This window comes from Schistocerca cancellata, chromosome 11 (genome assembly GCF_023864275.1).
Source record: "Schistocerca cancellata isolate TAMUIC-IGC-003103 chromosome 11, iqSchCanc2.1, whole genome shotgun sequence".
Lineage (NCBI taxonomy): Eukaryota > Metazoa > Arthropoda > Insecta > Orthoptera > Acrididae > Schistocerca > Schistocerca cancellata.
Window position 1 is genome coordinate 120,675,522 of NC_064636.1, and position 20,643 is coordinate 120,696,164.

The 20,643-nt window shown below is 41.5% G+C and overlaps 1 protein-coding gene across 1 annotated transcript in view; it reads right to left on the minus strand.

Moving 5' to 3' along the window:
- The window catches only part of LOC126108891 (ankyrin repeat and protein kinase domain-containing protein 1-like), a 107,657-nt gene that overhangs the window by 57,340 nt on the left and 29,674 nt on the right, over positions 1-20,643 (minus strand). Inside the window, exon 2 of the mRNA XM_049914257.1 lies at positions 14,492-14,711. Within this exon, the coding sequence (XP_049770214.1) occupies positions 14,492-14,700 (209 nt within the window). The 5' untranslated portion in view covers positions 14,701-14,711. The remainder of the gene's footprint in view (positions 1-14,491; positions 14,712-20,643) is intronic.

The following is a 20,643-nucleotide window of genomic DNA, read 5'->3' on the forward strand; positions in this document are numbered from 1 at the left end:
CGACGATGGGACTTCCTGTAATTTTTTCAGTAACAGTAATTACAGTAGATTTTCAGAGAAAAGGGATGGTGATCGGAACGGGGGTTATATGGGTAATGTTGAGAATGACAGACGTAACAGACAGGACAATAGATATCAGCCCTATGACAATAACAGACGTTCTAACAGAAATTACACAGACAATTATAATAACGGTATTTCGTACCGGAATGATCAATCATACGGAAACAGTAATCGGTATTATCAAGACAGAAATTATTCAAACAGTAATAGAAATTCTTACTACAGAAATAATCAGGGTAGTAGATACAACAATAATTTCAGAAGTGACAGTCGAAATTACACAAGAAGTAGCTATGCAGACAGACAGGAAAACAGAAATTTTAATAACAGACACAACCAAGAATTTGTATCTAACAGACAGGAGGGACCTAATTGGCATCCTCCACGTGACAGAACTTCAGAGAGACAAGTGCAAATCGTAGAAATGGATCCACGAAATGACGCGAATAATCAAAGACGAGACGCAAACAATCGACAATGACTAGCAGCTTCGGTTTCTGGCAGCAATATAGACGGTTCAGAAAGTAATGACACTACGGCTTTACACTACGTACGCCTGGAAGACATGAGAGACATTTTGTTAGACGAAAAGGAAAATAATGTAGACGCATTTTTACATCCTGTTATTGAAGTATGTGTGGGTAAGAATAAGTTCACTGCAGTTTTAGATTCTGGGAGCCCATTGAACGTCATTAGTGAATCAGTTTTTCGTATATGTGAAAGGACTATTGCCTGTCCTGTGTTACCTATTTCTAAAACTACAATTCGAGGAGCGATTTCTGGAAAAGGTGTTGAAGTTAAACAACAGACCAACCTAAATTTCAATTGTCAAGGATACGAATTTTCTGCTAATTTTATTATTGTTCCATTACTCAGTACACAAATTATATTAGGTATGGAGTTTCTTAACGCACATAAGGCAATTTTGAACTTTAAAGAAGGAAGTGTGAATTTGACTGTTGCCGGAATGCCGAAATGTTTGAAATTTTTCGAGTGTTTAACAAGACCTGAGTCAGATACAAAATGTTTCAGGTTTCTTACTTCTGATGTTTTCGTTGAGCATTATGACGACAATGTGTTTATTCATGACAATGACAATAGATACAGAGACGCGATGGATGATATAATTAATAGCGAAGAACTAATTAATGAAAAGGTTAAGAAAGCTGAAGTGCCAGATGACGTTGCAAGAGAAGAGCTGCACCAAATTTTGACTTCACATGCTACAGTGTTTAGTCATCACACGGGAACTATACAAGGCTTACAATATTTATTTAAAGTAAAAGAACACACACCATTTCGCGGGAAAACGTACGCTATTCCTTTGGCTTACAGAGACAAGGTTAAGAATGAACTTCAGTACATGTTAGATCAGGGCATTATTGAGCCTGCAGTCAGTCCTTATACTAGCCCATTACACGTTGTTCTTAAAAAGGATGGGTCAATTCGTTTGGTTCTGGATTCCAGACAGATAAATAATATCATCATTCCTGAAACTGACCGTCCACAAAATTTAGATGAACTTCTTCAACATTTTCATGGAATTAAAGTTTTATCCACGATTGATATGCGCGCAAGTTGTTGGCAAATAGAACTCCACCCTGATTGTAGAAAATATACTGCCTTTTTAGCCTTTGGTAACTGTTACCAGTTTCGGAAATTACCGTTTGGACTTACTGTATCTTCTGCAGCATTCATTCGTAGCTTAAATGAAATTTTACCTGTTTATCTTCGTGACAATATTACTTCATATGTTGACGACATTCTTATTGCTAAACATTCTTGGAGTGAGCACAACAATATTTTGGATTCATTATTACGTATCTTTGCAAGAGTTGGCATTACAGTGAACTTGGAAAAATCTGAATTTGGTCGTTCTCAGGTGAAATCTCTCGGTCACATTATTTCTACAGAAGGTATTCTTCCTGATCCAGAAAAACTTGACGCTATTCGTAATTATGCTGTTCCTACCACAAAACGTGATGTTCGTAGTTTCCTTGGTGTCTGTAATTTTCTTAGACGCTTTGTTAGATTGGACGATTTGGCCACACCTCGTTTATGTGAACTATCTGGAAAGAAATCTAATTGGTATTGGGATGAGGAAGCTCAATCAGAATTTGAACAACTTCGTGATGCTTTAGTTGCTGCTCCACTTCTTTCACACCCGGATTTATCTAAAGATTTTTGTCTGGCGACGGACTCATCATACAAAGGCCTAGGTGCTCATTTATTTCAAGAGATAGAAGAAAACGGCGTTGTAGTGCAGAAGACTATTGCATTTGGAAGTCGTGTTCTCTCTAAATCAGAAAGGAATTATTCGATTACGGAACTTGAAGCTTTGGCTGTTGTTTGGGCTTTTACAAAATTTCGGACATTTTTGTTTGGCAGACATACTAAGGTTTACACCGATCATCGGGCTCTGGAATTTCTTATGTCGACAAAATTAACTCATGGCAGATTGTCACGATGGGCGTTGTACCTACAGGAATTTGACTTTAGTATTGTTTACATACAGGGTTCTTCAAATATTGTTGCTGATGCTTTATCACGTGCACCTATGTGTTTGAAACAAAGTGCTGAAGAGGACTGCAAGGAAAACAATTATTGTTTGATGTATATTCAAGGTGTTGCGTTTGAGAACTTTATTTCGTCTTCGCTCCAGGACATCGCTAAGGAGCAAAATAAGGATCCAATCTGGAAGGACATTAAGGAGAAGTGGAAGAGAAAGGAAAGCGTAGCGATTAGACAGCATTATTTAGTTCGCAATGACATTCTTTTCAAACGAAAATCGGTCGACAACTCTGTTTGGTTAGTTTGTATTCCTGATGAGTGGGTTAATAAGCTGATTTGGTATACGCATTTCAGTTATGCACACTTTGGTCCCAGAAAATGCTTTCATAAATTAATAGAAAATTGCTACTTCAATAATATGGAAAAACGTATTCGAATTGTTCTTGCCAAATGCAAATTATGTCAAAAGGCTAAGCCACCGACAGTTTCTCACAGAGCACCGTTGTTTCCTATCATTCCAGCAAAATTAAAGGACATGGCTGCAGTTGATTTGTTCGGTCCAGCGGTTCGATCTACTAATGGTTTTGCGTACATTTTCGTAGCAGTGGAGTTGACATCAAAATATGTGTGTTTTACACCGTTACGCAAAGCAACAGCTCGTTCAGTATCTAATGCTTTCATCAAACATTTTCTTAAAGAAGTGGGTCATGTTGATAAAGTTATATCAGATAATGGATCACAGTTTCGTTCTAAAATTTGGCTTCGTACTCTACGGCGTCGTAAGATTAAACCAATTTTTATTTCACTTTTTCACCCTCAATCTAACGCTTCAGAGAGATGGATGAAGGAAATCAATAAATTGTGTCGTCTTTATTGTCATCAGAATCACAGAACTTGGGATCAGTATCTTCATATTTTTCAAAACATTCTGAATGAATTTCCTAATGACTCAACTTCTTTACCGCCTATACTGATATTAAAAAACAAAGCACCGACAAATCGCGTTTCTGAAATCGTTCTTTTTCCGCCTTCACGGAAACTGCGGCATTCTGAAGTTGCATCTGCGGCTGCTAGAAGAGTGAAATCAGCAAAGCGTCCTGGTCGTTTAAAAATCTTGTCAGTTGGTCAGAAGGTGTTAATTAAGTCTCACCATCCGTCTCACAAAGGAAAGGGCTTGTGTCGCAAATTTTTTATGGTTTATAACGGTCCATATAGAGTTCGCAAAATTATACATGATAACACTGTTGAAGTAGAAACTCTTAAATCTCGACGCTCTAAGGGAATACATCATATATCAAACGTCAAAATTTTTGTAGAATGACATACTTGTGAGAAACGAACAGCTACATGTAAACATACGGAGAGTACAACGATACCGCGCTGTGTTTTGGCGGCGGCATATACTCAAAGCAACAGTCAAGTCTGCGCGCCGCACAAGGCAGTCGTTGACCGCAAACAATTGCTTTCTACGTCACGCGCCTACAGCTGATCGAGCGCTCAGTGCGAATGCACTGACAGCCATAAACAAATACAGTCTAATTTCTCCGACTAAATTCAGTATAAAGCTATAGTGACTTGATGAATTCTGTTATTAACATTCAGTATTTTTCAGGATACGGTTCTATAAAATATTTAAGAACTTCAGGTAAATTCTGTGCGTGTCCGACGTTAAGACGACTTGCTATCGAGAAATTTTCAGGAAGAATGTAATTTCCAAGAAGAAACTAATAAACTAAAAAAAGGTAACTGTTAATTGAGTTCATTTTCAGGTAACATATTTCCACTTAGGTACGTACTTTAGACGTAATTTGCTGCTCGCGATTACGTGATTCATACCTTGTGCTAAATTTCATGTTCTATGAATTTACTTGTGAAGCGACGTGCTTGCGTACGTTAACTGATTTTGACAATGATTATTAATTAACTGAGTTGTAACTTGTGTATATTATGCATCGCTTGGCTGCACTGCTTTTTCACTGATGCCATATTTTTTAATTATGTGCCTGCTGTGCTTATTTATTTATAAATTATAATTGTCACCTGATTAATTGTGCTGACTGTGATTATGTATGTAAGTTATACTTTGTGATTTATCTGCTTGCGCCTTCATGTTTACTTATTATAATTACATATGAACATTTATTTCCTTACGCTGATACGATGCTAATGACCTGTTTATTATGTAAGATACATATTTGCTGCATTGCGTATGGATTGCATATTTACACATTTCTGCTTGTTGTCATAACTATTCTTTAATTTGGTATAAAGAAATGCTGATATACTGTGTATGAACATAGAGTTTAGGTTACACTATGGTATAGGTTACAGATTGTTCGCTCGGCAGAGCCTCGTTGTAAGAATTGTGCTGCATCCACTTGTTGACATTCTGTTCTCTACTGGTATATTTACTCGCTATTGCTTGTTTTGCTTACGCTCAGTGCCTTATATTTTTAAGATAGGAAAATGAACTGCTATAATTCGACGAACGACATTAGTACAAGAAACTTCATAGAAGTCACATGAGCTGGAGGTTTTATGGAAGCTGTATAAATGTATGCTAATAGGAAGGAAGCTAACGACATGACATACCAAAACTAGGTTTAGACCATTGACAGTTATTACACTGCATTTTTCGTGAGCAATTGAAATAGGAAGTGACACTTGACACAGAAATACTCCACATGTTTGCTTCTGTTTGCCATAATTCTTGAAGTGGTGTCCACACTGTGAAAAATTAGGATCATTCACACTCCGTAATCGTACTTAATTACTGAGAGTTATTCGAACTAAGTCTGTTAGAGGTCTTGTATGCATTTCTTTGTTTATAATTCATAATGAGTAGAAGATTTTGGCTCAGATGGATTACACAGAGGTTGTGTGTTGACAGTGTGTCTTCGGATTGTATGGGATGATGAGGTTTGCATTAGGATTTTATCCGTACTTGTTCGAGGAGACTGACTAGAGGAAAGAGTTGTTATGAAAGTGAAATTATATTGGCGACAAGGTTTATATGTATCGACGTATTGAAGAGGTATTATTGAGGAATTGAGATTATATGAAGTTGATTGGAGTTTTGGTGTATAAAAGGTAAAGTAAGTGAGGTGCATATTTTTTTTTTGTTGGTCTATATGGAACAAGGAGGATGAAGATAGCAGACTAGAAAACTAAAATGGAAGGAAGATTGTCTACACACACTTTGTTAAATCACTAAGCAGTACGTATTTTTTTTTTTTTTTTTTTGGAGAGAGGAAGCATTGCATATCTTGGCACACTGACAGTTGTTCAGCAACCATACATTTTGATCTGGCTTGGCAAACATTGGTCTTGACATGATGACTATGACGTTGACTTAACTATTATTGACTGTTATACATTGCTGTCACTACTACTTGATACACATGATGAACATGAAATTTTGACAGAAGTGGATTCACACAGTTATCACTATTCAATTACACAGTAGTACTTAATGTGGATGAAAGATGAGTGAGTGTGTTTTGTGTGTTTTCCTTTCCTAATCCTACCCACCTATCTCCTAAATATTATTTTATTTGTTTGTAGTGGCTTGCACTGACACCCATAAATATTATAGGTTTACTGATGTTTGTGTATTTGTAATAGTTAATATGACAATTATCTGACATCATTTGTGTGTTTGTTATGATTTGTATGTAGTGTAAGAGCATTGTAAAAGCATTTGTATGTGCATTCAAACTATTGTTCATGCTTGAACTGTCTGATTAGTGATGGTGAAATTATGGACTGTTACTTGTACTTTCTCTACATGATTGGTGCCACTAGGACATGTTTAATTTCTGCTGAGGAACAGTGTGATCAGTGATAGTGAATATGATGGACTGCTCTCTGCACCTGCTCATCATTGCTGGGTGCAACTGATGGAACTGCTTTTATTGAAATGATGTCACTTGTTGCTCTCTGCACCTACTCAACAATACCAGGTGCACAGATGGAGCTACTTCTATGGAAATGATGTCATTTGTCGGTGTCTGCACCTACTCAACAATGCTGGGTGCCATTGATGAACTGCTTCTACTGAGAAATGTGACTTGTTGCTGTGTGTACCTCTTCAACATTGCTGGGTACCACAGATGGAACTGCTTCTACTGAAATGATGTTACTTCTTGCTGTCTGTACCTCTTCAACATTGCTGGGTACCACAGATGGAACTGCTTCTACTGAAATGATGTTACTTCTTGCTGTCTGCACCTACTCAACATTGCTGGGTGCCACTGATGGACTGATTCTACTGAGATGATGTCACTTGTTGCTGTTTGCACCTACTCAACATTGCTGGGTGCCATTGATGAACTGCTTCTACTGAGAAATGTGACTTGTTGCTGTGTGTACCTCTTCAACATTGCTGGGTACCACAGATGGAACTGCTTCTACTGAAATGATGTTACTTCTTGCTGTCTGCACCTACTCAACAATGCTGGGTGCCACTGATGAACTGCTTCTACTGAAATGATATCACCTGTTGGAGTCTGCACCTACTCAACATTGCTGGGTGCCACTGATGGACTGCTTCTACTGAAATGATGTCACCTGTTGGAGTCTGCACCTGTTCCACAATGCTGGGTGCCACTGATGGACTGCTTCTACTGAGATGATGTCACTTGTTGCTGTCAGCACCTATTCAACAGTGCTGGGTGCTACTGCTGGAACTGTCAACTACTTGTTGTGAAAATATGTATAAACTGATTTTTTGTGTATTACTGTTTGTGAAAAGTTATAAGACTCGTACCTGTACATATTCGTCATTGCTGACGCTATCGATTGAATTGTTTAACCACATGATATTTGTATAAACTATTATGTAAAGTCTTATGTATGAAAAAATTTGTATTCCTTACTGTATTTTATATATTAGGCTATTGTAAAGTCAGTGCAAAGCCAAAATTTTATCTAGTTATATGATATTTACGTATTAATATTATCTTTTATTTTTGTCTGTATTTTTTTGACGAATTTGGTGGTATTTTCACCACCAATGCTGGCAAAAATACCATCGAATTCTAGCCCGTGGAGGAAGGGCATATGAAAGGTGGCTACACTGAGCCACAGCGCCAGAAATCGCGCCAGAGAGTATTGTTCCGCCGCCTCCACTGGCAGTGATTATTGAGACGCAGCGACAGGCAGTTCTTACCGAGAAGTTGTGGTGGACACTGCTTGTAGCTGAAGTAAGAGTGAGATGCGGTAGTGGAGAGTGTTGTTCCATGTTTATGCAGTTATTTGATGGGAGAGATAGCAGATGTTGTTCCAATGGAGATGTTGTAATGATCTGAGTGCTTTTCGTCAATATAAATTAAGGTAACTAACTACTGTTCTTTATTTTCTTATTATTTGTGTGTCCTGAATAATGCTTCATTACAGGTTCAGTCAACAAAGCATCTGGCGTGTGTTCTTGTATTAGAGTGTAATTCTGGGTTTCTTGCACAATTATAGTATTTCTAATTTTCTTTTATCACGTCAATATTTAAAAATTCTTGTCTTGTTGAAGAAGAACCGTGCCAGATGTGCGTTGAGTCATACTACCACATACAGAACAGCTACACTTGTGCTTGTTGTGGCGTTGGTTTTATAGTTGCTGGGGACTTAATTAATTAATTGTGTTAATGAAAATTTTCATTTCATTCTTTGTTGTTGTTCCATGCAGTCAGATTGCGTACAAAAACTAGTCAGGGCCAGCCATTTACGAGACTTGCGTAATCGGACTTACAGCTACTAAAATTATTTGCATTAGCATTTTATTATTTAATTAAGCCCCCATGCACTGTCTGTGTTCTTTCTGAATCAGTCATTGCCTGTAACTCAGCGGAAACATCAAATAACCTCTGATATGGTCTCGAGACAGAATGCACTAGAAATACTATAGAATTACCGAGTTGGGGCATTGTGAGGGAGTCGCAAATACTGCTTACATACTGCGTTCCTTAGCCAAATACCGTTCAAAATGCTGTAATTTTATCCCAAGGGTGCATCATGGCTTACACACTCCTATGATCTCCGTCATGGTGCTTGTACAGAAAAAGTCACCTCATTCAGAGGTAATGTCGTATCTCGATTCGTAAAGGAGGAGTAGTTTCGATCAGTATTATTTTGTAACGTAGATAATCAATCATTGACAAAGTATTGTACTTAGTAGTAGCGATGGGTGCGTGATATGTTCGTATTTGAACATCAGGTTTATAAAGTATATGTTTGTGGAACGGAAATGACTATGTCTAGTCGTAAGGAGGGTATGGATTTTACTAGAAGTACTGTGATATGAAAGGAAGACTATGTCAAGTCATAAGAAAGGTGGTGATATTTCTATTTCCAGAGCCACTGCCAAAAGCAGGGTGTATTTCCGATACTTCGCTCATTCTCAAATGCCATTCAGCTGAGAGTACGATCGTAACATTTAATTGTAGGTATATGATAACACATATATGTGACCGGCATAGTGCAATAATTCAGTGTACGCATGGCCTGTGGTGAGAATCATTCACGTTTCCCGTTAACGGCAGCAGCTGTCCCAATGCTGAGGCCTGTTGGAGTGCAGGAATGTATCTGTGTTAACTTTGCCATCCTCTAGACGACCGAATAGTGAACTAATACTTAGTATGTGTTGGGTGGATTTAGTGATGAAGTGGAAATTTGAGAAGATTATGTACGGAAGTGCGTTTCCACAGAACTGTTATTCCCTCCCATGTAAATTGCTCGGTTGACTGTATTCTTCACATCTGGCATCTTTATTTAGTTGAGAGACGATCGATTATGCTGTGTGAATCTGGCATGTGCATGACAGGTTTGCCTGTTCTCTAGACGTGGGAAAGACCTTAATTGGCATGTAAATTATAGGGGTGAGTTGGAATTCGTTATATCACCGACTTTGGTGTTCGAGAGTGGAAATATCAGTTTCCTCTATTTGTTTCTAATTACACAGTGGTTTACAGAAAGGTGCACCTGGCAAAAGTTTGGAGTTTGTAGAGAGATAATTGGCAGTCTATATCTTGGGAATTACGTTGCGCTAGCAATTGGTAGGAGGCCGCCTAGTGCTTGATATCGAGATGTACTGCGAAAACGGTATAATATTATGGTGAACCATGCCAAAACACGTATGTTCTTGTAATCCCCGAGTCTGGAGATGTCTTTAGAAAAGCGAGCAGGTTCAGAGCAGAAAGAGTAGCACGTTTGTGCCGAGGGGAAACGATCTCGAATTTGTAGAAGAGTTCTGAGAGAGACGTCGGTCTGCTGATGGTGCTATCATGTAAAAGAGATGATTTTGTATGGCGCCGAATGTCACGTCTGTAGAAAGAAAGAAGAGGCTGAAGGTGCTTTCATAGGACTGGGGAGCATCGTCACATATAGCTTGTGTGAGTGTAGCCATAGCATAATTTTTTCGGGCGCTGTACAGATATAAATGATAACTGCATTGTTTGTGTAAAATGTGTGTATATTGTAAAGTTACTGTGGCCTACGAAGCGTAAAATGTGTGTATATTGCATTGTAAAGTTACTACGGGTTATGTTATGGCATGAATAGAGAGGGTGATTGTGTGTCCTCTTGTAAGAGTCTTTCCGTATTTGACGATATGTATGGTAGTTAGTATCATTCATTTGTCAGTGCAGTATGGCGATCTGTATAATATAAGCATTGAACGTCTCGTGTGCAGAAGTAAAGAAGGCGGGCAGTGCTTCTATATCGGCGGTATCAGAAATTCGACGGTTAAATCCGATAAAAGCCAATCATAACGATCGATTCATTTACATCCTTTGTGCTGGGATATAGGAGCCTCTACAACGCGGTGGGAACGTTTCTGTGTGTTGAAAGCAGCTTGTGCTTTTCTGGAATACATTTCTGCAGCATTTTCGCCGGACCGCAGTTAGAGGGAGGGTAGCGAACCACCCATGCGCGCGGCCTAGCTTGGAGCGTCTTCACTCTGTAAATATGTCTTCTCTCCCGTCCGATCGCGTCACACACGGTGCCTAGGTGATTTCGTATTTGGATGGTAATATCCATGGTGTCAAGTACGAAAGGGATGTCCCCACCACATGTGTGCGGGCATTTGTGAGGGATTTGATAGATGGCGACCGCGTCGCTTTATGCTCTAAGGGCCAGGTGGGGCGGGGAGGGGGGGGGGGGTTGTGCTTGCGCAAGTTGATTGCATTATTTTGCGAGCAGGCCTGTTGACTTTGCCTGCGCTATTTGGACAGTTTATGAGCACTGACCATGTCTGCAAATCTCTGTGCTGCATTATTTAGGGGCAGTTTGCAGGTCTGTACTGAAATTGTTTCGGAAAATTAGTAGTTTTCATGTCTGCAGACTGTGTATTATGACTCCAAGCACATTAGGGCGGGCGCTTTGTGTCAGTATGACAAGTATACTCCATATCTAAATAAAATGTTCCAAAATAAATAGAGTACACTCCTTACTCTCCCCAGCAGCTCACCGCAGCCTCAGTCATATTCGCTCCATTTTCCCCCAACAGACCACCATCTGGGATTAGGTCACAGGACGGATGACAGTACCCTCTGGTGGCTGTAGTGTGTACTAGGTCAGTTGGAGTCTAGATCTCGTGGTGGAGACAATGCCTGCAAAATTAAAACTTATGTCCATCATAGGCAGAGTCGTTTCCCCCTCCCCTCCCCCATTTCGCCCCATCATCTTGGATGATGTCATGCTCTGAGCACATTAGTACACTTTAGTACACAGTAGTGCACATTATCCTGACAACATAGGTTGGTAAGGGGACGTGGCAGTCAGCTGAGGATCGTGGTGGAGTCTTTAACTATTTCTTTCCATATGGGAGTGGTATTCGAATAAATTTATTCCAAGTCCTCAGTAGTGCACTCTGGTGATGTCAATATGTACGAGGCCTTCTGGTGAATACATTGTGTGCCTCTGTCTTGGATAATGGTACATGCGTCATCACCTCACATCATGGTAATGCCCTCTGGTGCCGATGCTGTGTACTAAGACAGTTTGAGTCCAGACCTCGTGGCAAACACACTGTTTGCCGCCATCTTGGCTAACGTCACAGATGAGAGCGCCCTCTGGTTGTGGCGACGTATACTAAGTTAGCTGGAGTCCGGAACTTGTGGTGAACACAATGGATGGAAGTACTGCATGAAAATGATTCAATAAAGACTTATGTCCAATTCCTTTTCCCACCAATCCTTAGGAGGAGGTGGCGATCTGGTGACTGAGGTTAGTAAAAGTGTCCTATCTTTCGCCCCATGTTCATAACTTAGTAGAGATATGTGAATTGACCTTTGTTTACCTGCCAAAATTCAAACTTGGTGCCAGTTCATAGGAAGGTGGTCGGGAGACTTAGGTTAGTGGAGATAGGCCAAGTGAGCTATATTCTCGCGATTTTATTAGCTTAGTAGAGATAACAGGGGTGTGATGCATTATCCTGCTGGAATTTGAACTTTCAGCCATTTTCCTGGGGGAGGTGGAGGTCAGGCGACTGAGGTTAGTCGAGGTAGGCCGAGTGACCTATATTATCACGGTTTTCTTTCCTTAGTAGCGAAACAACAAGTGAGCTTTGTGTACCACCAAAATTCAAACTTGGCACCAGTTCATCGGAGGATGTGGCGCTCTGGTGACTTAGGTTAGTGGAGGCAGCGCAAGTGAGCAATGTTCCAGCGATTTTCTTTACTTAGTAGTGATAACTGGGGTGTGGTGCATTATCCTGTTGGGATTTTGTCTTCCTGCCATTTTTTCTGTCGGGGGGGGGGGGGGGGGGGCACTTTCCTGCCAAAATTCAAACTTGCCACCAAAATCCGCCACCTTCAATGTCGTCAGAGCCGCCACCTTCGGTGACTTAATCGCCGCCATCATGGATGACGTCATCGCCGCCATCTTGTATAACGGTACTTTGGGTCGTACGCAGGTTCTCGCAATACTCCCTAGTTTTATACGTAGCTTCGGTGCTCATGGCATTCTAAACCTGTTGTTGAACAGACAGAAACATCATCTACAGCAGGCAGAGTTTCTGCTTAGCGTATGTGTGGTTATTGGGACTATCTGTTACAGCTAACTACAGTGCTCCAAGCCCTGAAAAGCTGAGGCTGTGCTGACGTTTGCTTCTGTGTTGTGCATGGCGAGTATATTTCTTGTTATTAGCAGAAATCTTACGGCAAATTATTGGGTTCCTTCTCTTCTCTCGTTCCTGCCAAGCACCCCAAATTGTCTCATTAATGTGTGTTTGTGTGACCCTTATTAGACCATTCCAGTACACCAAGAGTATTAGACGTTCGTCTCTTGATGGAGGGTGTTACAGATTCAGTGCAGTCATACACAATGTGATCAAAAGAATTCGGACACTCACATCTGCTTTTCATATTAGGTGCTTTGTGCTGCCACCTACTGACAGATACTCCACAGCAGTGACCTCAGTATTCATTAGACGTCGTGAGACAGCATAATGGAGTGCTCCACGGAACTCACAGACTTCAAACGTCGTTCGGTGATTTGGTGTCACATGTGTCATACGTCTGCACGCGAGATTTCCACTCTCTGAAACATCCCTAGGTCCACTGATTCCGATGTGACAGTGAAGAGGATATGTGAAGGGACATGTACAGCACAAAAGCATACAGGCCGACCTTGTGTGTTGACTGACAGAGACCGCCGACAGTTGAAGAGGGTCCTAATGTGTTATAGGCAGAGATCTATCACACAGGAATTCAAAAGTGCATCAGGATCCACCGTAAGTACTATCACAGTTAGGCAGGAGGTGAGAGAACTTGAATTTCATGGTCGAGCAGCTGCTCCAAAGCCCAACATCGCGCCGGTAAATGCCAAACGATGCCTCGCTTGGTGTAGGAAGTGTAAACCTTGGACGATTGGGCAGTGGAAAAACGTTGTGTGGAGTGACGAATCACTGTACACAATGTGGCGATACGATGGCAGGCTGTGGGTATGGCGAACGCCGTGTGAAGTCATCTTCCTGCGTGTGTAGGGCCAACAGTAAAATTTGGAGGCGGTGGTGTTAGGGTGTGGTTGTGTTTTTCATGGAGGGGGCTTGCACCCCTCATTTTGCGTGGCATTATCACAGCACAGGCCTACATTGATATTTTGAGCACCTTCTTGCTTCCCACTGTCGAAGAGCAATTCAGGGATGGCGATTGCATCTTGCAACGCGATCTAGCACCTGTTCACAATGCACGGCCTGTGGCGGAGTTGTTACACGACAACAACATCCCTGTAATGCAATGGCCTGCACATAGTCCTCACCTGAATCCTATGGAACACCTGTGGGATGTTTTGGGACGCCGACTTTGTGCCAGGTCTGACCAACCGATATCGATACCTCTCCCCAGTGCAGCACTCCAAGAAAAATGGGCTGACATTCCCCACAAAACCTCCTAGCACCTGACTGAACGTATGCCTACTAGAGTAGAAGCGGTTATCAAGGCTAAGGGTGGGCCAACACCATATTGATTTCTAGCATTACCGATGGAAAGCGCCACGACCTTTTAAGTCATTTTCATACAAGTTTACGGATACTTTTGATCACATAGTGTGCTATTTCCCTGTCACTAGATTTCCTGTGTGTGACGTTACCTAAATTACTGTTAGCATTGGTTTGATGATTATGATGAGAATAAATCAATGAACTGTTGACAATGACTCACTATTTTCCCTATCAATGTATTCTTAATGAACCACTCTCTCGTGATACTACGATCTAATCCTGTAGACACCAGCTCATTATTCACCTGGCTGTACGTTCTGATTGTATTCCTTGTTCATTTTGCTGAACCTTATTAAATCTAGACTGAACATTTACACTTTGCTTTTCTGTATTTATCCCTTATGTACGACAAAATGGTCGCGCGCGCCTGTGTTTGTGTGCGTGTGCGTTCGCGTATACGTGTGCGTGTGTGGTGAGGGAACTCACCGCATTCGAGAGACAGTGGCCTCATCAGGTGGAGGAGTCGTGGGCCGCGCAGCAGCAGGTGTCTGGCAAGTTGTGGTGGTGGTGGTGGTCGTGGTGGCAGCGGCGGCGGTCCCGCCTGCCACGACCGTCACCACGGCGTCGTCCCCTGCGTCGAGGTGGCCGCCCAGGTCCACGGCCGCCGTCTCCGTGATGTCCTTAACCGCTTCCATTGCGGACGATTCTGCAAAACGGCGCCACCGAGCAGCCCTTTCAGCTTACAGTTGACTATCGATACTTCTATGAGCGACAAACACACCCGTGTCCAGTGACAGTTGATTAATGTGGTCGTCAGTCAGTTCCAGCACTAACACATGTTTTCTTTCAGACTGATGCCATCTGCGAATAATTGCCAATCTTTAATAATACAATTATCAAGACCTACCTTTTCGTTCAGCACATTTTATTTGGACGTAAAGGTCCAGAATCGGCAGAGACCTCATTTACATGATCTTTTCTACAGAGCAATGTTACTTGTTCTCGAGATCATTCGAAATAGACGTCTACCTAAATACTAGTAAGGTTATAGAGAACTGTAGCAGTACTTTATCCACTGAGATATTCTCTTTACTTCTCCTGTTATTGAAGAAAACAATATTATTTAGTGACTGCAATCTGTATTATTCGTCACTCAACAAACAGTCGTGCATGTAGCAGTGCAGGAGTTGTTTCAGACTGGGTATCAACTACGTACCAAAACGTGGAGGGTGTTTCTGCCTATGGGAAGCAGGCCTACTCAGCCTGCAACTCATTCTCTGCACTTCTCAAATAGTCCAATAGGACAACATGCAACAACCAAGCACAACACAATATGTCAGAGCCAGCTATAGGGAATATCCTTTCCTCTAAAGCAACACATACACTATCATATTGTAACTGAGGTCACAGTACCACGGCATTGCAGATGGTACTGATAACAGTACGTACAGTTTCTCAACTACAAGGTCTAATTTTCGCTGAAGGAGTCCTCAGTTCCTGCTTATCCTGACATACATACACGGTGGTCCATTGATAGTGACTGAGCCAAAGATCTCACGAAACAAGCGTCAAATGAAAAAACTACAAAAAACGAAACTTGTCTAGCTTGAAGGGGGAAACCAGATGACGCTATGGTTGGCCCGCTAGATGCATTAATGCGCTATTTACAGATAATCACTCTGTAACAGCATGCGATCCGAGAAATGATAAGTTCACAGAGGTACATGTATCACATTGCTACAACCGAAATAAAATGTTCAAACGTACCTACGTTCTGTATTTTAATTTAAAAAACCTACCTGTTACCAACTGTTCATCTAAAATTGTGAACCATATGTTCTTCGACCATTACACCGTCATCTATCAAAAAGCGATAAAAAGTGGTCCTACTAAAACATTCATACTTCTTTATGTACTACAAGAATTTAAAAAAACGCAATTGATATCCGTTTGACCTATGGCAGCGCCATCTAGCAGGCCAACCATAGTGCCATCTGGTTTCCCCCTCCAAGCTAGATAAGTTTTGTCATTTGTAGTTTTTTTGTTTGACGCTTATTTCGTTAGGTATTTGGCCCGGTCACTATCAATGGACCACCCTGTAGACTGTGAGCATTAGATAGCCAGACTGTTCCTAAAATAAGACAGGAAATCACTATTTCTTTATTGGATTTACTATGTTTCATTAGTAACAGTCGCTGAAGAATCCATTTTAAAATAGTAATTCGAAATAGTTCTGTAGGAGTCGAGGATTTAACATGGGCCAGGTACCGACAATATTTCTGCTGACCTTTGTAAGGTGTCAGGCAAATCCTACACCTTCCATGAAAACCCTGACATGATAAGCAAATCCAGTAGTAGTCACATAGCTTCGAATAAATCGTGACATTAAATTAACCAAAGTAATACCACAGACTACTGTGGAATACCACAGACTAACACAAGAATGCCTAAATGCATGTCGTACCTTCCCACCGTGAGACAGACGCAGTTCCGAGGGGAGAAACGAGAACAGAAGCCGAGAGCAGAACCATGTTAAGCTAGAAGGCCCTACGATAAGGGACGGACACCCACGTCGCCAGCTAACCGCTAGGACCAACCCCCAGCCCATGTTAAAAGCTAGAGCCCTCCAGAAGAACAGTATAGATCTTACGATAACACTAAAAGGACCACACCAGCTGTAAGTTTTAGCGTGAGACTTTTTCGCGTCTCTGTTACGTTGCAAACTTTAAAAACATTGCCCCACCACGAAAAGTATAACGTTTCTCATTGGATAGACAGAATTTTTGTAGGTGGAGCTTAAGGTTAACATTGAGACCCTGATTGGTCAGATGAAAACCCAGCCAGATAGTTATTTTAAACCAACTTCGGTAAACTGTAGTAAGGAGAAGTTAGGAGAGAGTTGCTTCCGAGACGGCGAGGTGAGCGGAGCTGTGCTGCCCGCCGCCCGCTGACGAACACCGACAAGGTAATGAACGCACGCGATGCCACATAACAGCCCATAAAGCTTCACTCAGAACTGCAGAAGTCTCATCTGTTACACCCCCTTTTTGCGTAATACTAGTATCGATCGTCAATTAAAGCTCATGGTGTTCACATTTGCCACTTGAAGTAAAAATCTGAAACGCGATGATTTTTCTGTTATATAGTTATTGAGAAGCCACATCAGCCACCGTAATTTACGACAAGTTAGATAAGTAATTAAAGATAATTGAGGGTCACTGTAGACCATTTTGATAGTTTTCTCTTTTGTGAAACTTAATTTAAACCTAGATTATAGATGTGATATGGCATAGTTCATCCTTTGATCCATTGTAAAACGTGAAAACCCATTCAGGGAATATTCGTTCACATTTTTGTTGAATGCAGTTGGTCTTTACCATCCTGTATTAAAACATTTCCTTTTATCAATAGTGCAATTTATAAACAATGTTTTGTGAGTAGAATAAAATTTCCAATGGTAAACTTAACTGCTTTTTCGACGTTATTTTACCAGCTAACTAAAAATAGGAAGGCATTGAACCCCTTCCACTAAATTTAGTTAGTATTAAGATTCTTTTACAGGAAGTGCAGTGGAGCTGACGCTGAAATCATTAAGTATTTGGTTATATATATATGTCATGTGTGGTCTGGCGTCTCCTTACCAGCAACAGGTCCCAGGTTCAAACTAGTCAATTCCCTAAAAAAACACGCTCAGAGCGTCTTTGCGCGAAAGTGGTAGGGAGACACGATATAGAACAAACAGACACCACGCAGAATGTAAGATCTTCTGCGTGTGTTATATAAGTGAACGAGGAAAACTATCCATACATCTTGAAAGAAACATTTTAATTTCCAATCACAGAAACAATAATGACTTTAAAAGGGAGAAATTACAGAGCGTTTGGTGTAGTTGTCCAACCAGCAGATATAATGATTTTATTTCCTCAAAAATGTGAAGCCACGATTTCAGAAAGTCACTTTGGATTTAAAAAAAGGAAAAAAACAAGAAATGAATGGGACTGCTGATGTTTGCACTAAGCACACACGCACCACGCTGCTCCAGCGACAGCCGAGTGCCTCCAGACTGGAGGACAGCGGGTACCACATATGCAAACAGAAGCCGCCACTAGCGGCTACATACTCAAGACAGACTAACGTGTTCATCTGTGACTGGTTAATCGTCGACAGACGCAGCGAACTGGATAGAGGAGGCACCATCGAGACTGGAAGACTGCCGTCGAAGCCTCACAGAGGCAGCGAGGCAATACTTGCACCACATTATCAGTCTACAACAAGCTGTAAATGAACATATGAACATGTGAGAATTTTACCCACGCAACTGTATGTCTTTGTGCTTGTAGTTTAAAACGTCGACGTTGTAACCACCTCCTACAGCTGCAGACAAAACAGAATCTGAAGAGGAATGCTAATTCGCTTATCTGCTGAGACGTATAAGACCCCTGAAAACAATAACAGACGAATCTGTGAATGTGAAAGTAGGCAGAGGAACACCACATGAACTCACTGAAATTATGGAAGATTCAACTGCAGCTGCACAGCAGAAATGAAGGAATCAGAGACATGGAGATTGGAGATCCACCACCAAACAGTGGTTGCACACACACACACACACAACCACTTATCATTAAAAAGACGTTGGTTTCATCCCGTGCAATTTTAATCCTTGTTTTCCTCATGCGAAATTTACATGACAGCAGAAAATGACACACGTAACAAATTCTTTCTATCTCAGTGTCAGATCACTCCTTCTTCAACACTGTGTTTCAGAACTCGCAAACCTGCGACTGATGAGAATTTTCTGATTCAGTATCTCACAATTTCCAGTGACGTGTTATGCCTGCTCAGGAACACTACTGCTGTAACTCAGGACCCAGTTCACCGACTGGACGTGAGAATGTTTTGATTAGTATACTGAAGGTAATAATACTTCTTTATTAGCACGGGACCTTGCCGTTTAATGCCGTGTGGCACATATTTCTAGTTCCAAATGATTCTGTTACACAGACATCACACACAAATGAAAGTATTACTGATAGATGTCTAGCAGGTATTATACCAGTTTATACCATTTTAGTCCATCTCGTAAGACTTCCTTCATGGAGCCAAAGTCATTCTATCTGACGGGTTAGTTTATGTTCGATGTTTTTTTTTTTTGTTTTTTTCTACACTTGTACAGCTAACGCTTCGACCTAGGATCGTGATTAGAGCGAGACAAGCTGCGCGCACGCGTATCTGAAACACTGGAAGGTTTGCAAGGGAGTAAACTGATAGACTGTGGGTTCTCTTAACGTTTTGGTTTTACACTTCTACTCCTCCACAGTATGAGTCATTCTATAGTCCTGACCTGTTTTGACAACGTGTGTAAGGCACAGTACGTAACGCGGCACCCACCATCTGACCTCTGTGCACCTGAGACACGGTTCCAGACCAGCAGTCCTGCACTTTTCCGAACGACAACAGCGTAAATCCATTCAATACACAAGTGAACAAAAACCCTTATCATGACAGACTATACAAATTAGATTCGAAGTAAGGAAACTACACATCTCGCTAGTTTTACGCGATGTCTAGGGTACACTTGCGACAGTTTGTTACACTGACCTCTTTCAGCAGAAGCAAACACACTTTTCCACTTCTGGAAGGTTAAAAGGGTGGTCGAATACACAGCAGACAGCAAGGAATTACACAGTGGGTGCGGGACAGGAGCCAGTGAGACTGCTGCAAAGCTGGAACACCACGACTGCGAAGCTGTCGCAGGCAGCCATCTGGAGGGGGGGGGGGGAGGGGGCGGCCGCCCCTGCTGCCTGCTGTACACACACACACACACACACACACACAAACACACACACACACACACACACACACACAGCCGGAGAGTGTGGCCGAGCGGTTCAGTTTGGAACCGTGCGACCGCTACGGTCGCAGGTTCGAATGCTGCCTCGGGCATTGATGTGTGTCATGTCCTTAGGATAGTTAGGTTTAAGTAGTTCTAAGTTCTAGGGGACTGATGACCTTAGAAGGTAAGTCCCATAGTGCTCGGAGCCATTTCAACCACCCAACCTCACACACACACACACACACACACACACACACACACAGAACTCACTGACAGGGAATGCAGTGGCTACCTGTCAATGGCAGCATCGTCCCATACCTGTGGTATGCGCAGTGCTTGGTCGCAAATGAAAATTAGCGACGTAGCAGCTCTATACGGTCAAGCGAACTGCGACGTGGCTGCGCGAGCCATTTACGTTAACCTCCTTCCCAGGCGGTGGGTTAGCGCAGGGGGAACAGTCCAGAACGATAATCTCCGGATAGTGGCTACGAGTCCTTCTGTGGAATTCTTTTAACATTCCGTACAGCTTTAACATGGTATTGGTCTTTCACATTATTGTATTGCGGAACATTAATAGTGTGTAATGAAGTCAGCATTGGGTCTATCTTCGTTCATGAACCAACAGAATATTCCATAAATATCTTTCTTTTCCTCCGCGCTATTTACACTTCAAATAAAGCAAAATAATAGTCAATATATGGTATATGTTACCAATTTCATAAAATGGAAGGAACAACAAATCCACATATAAACGACGAGATTTTTCTAGCTAAACGATCGCCGTCGGGCAGTGTTTAAAGTG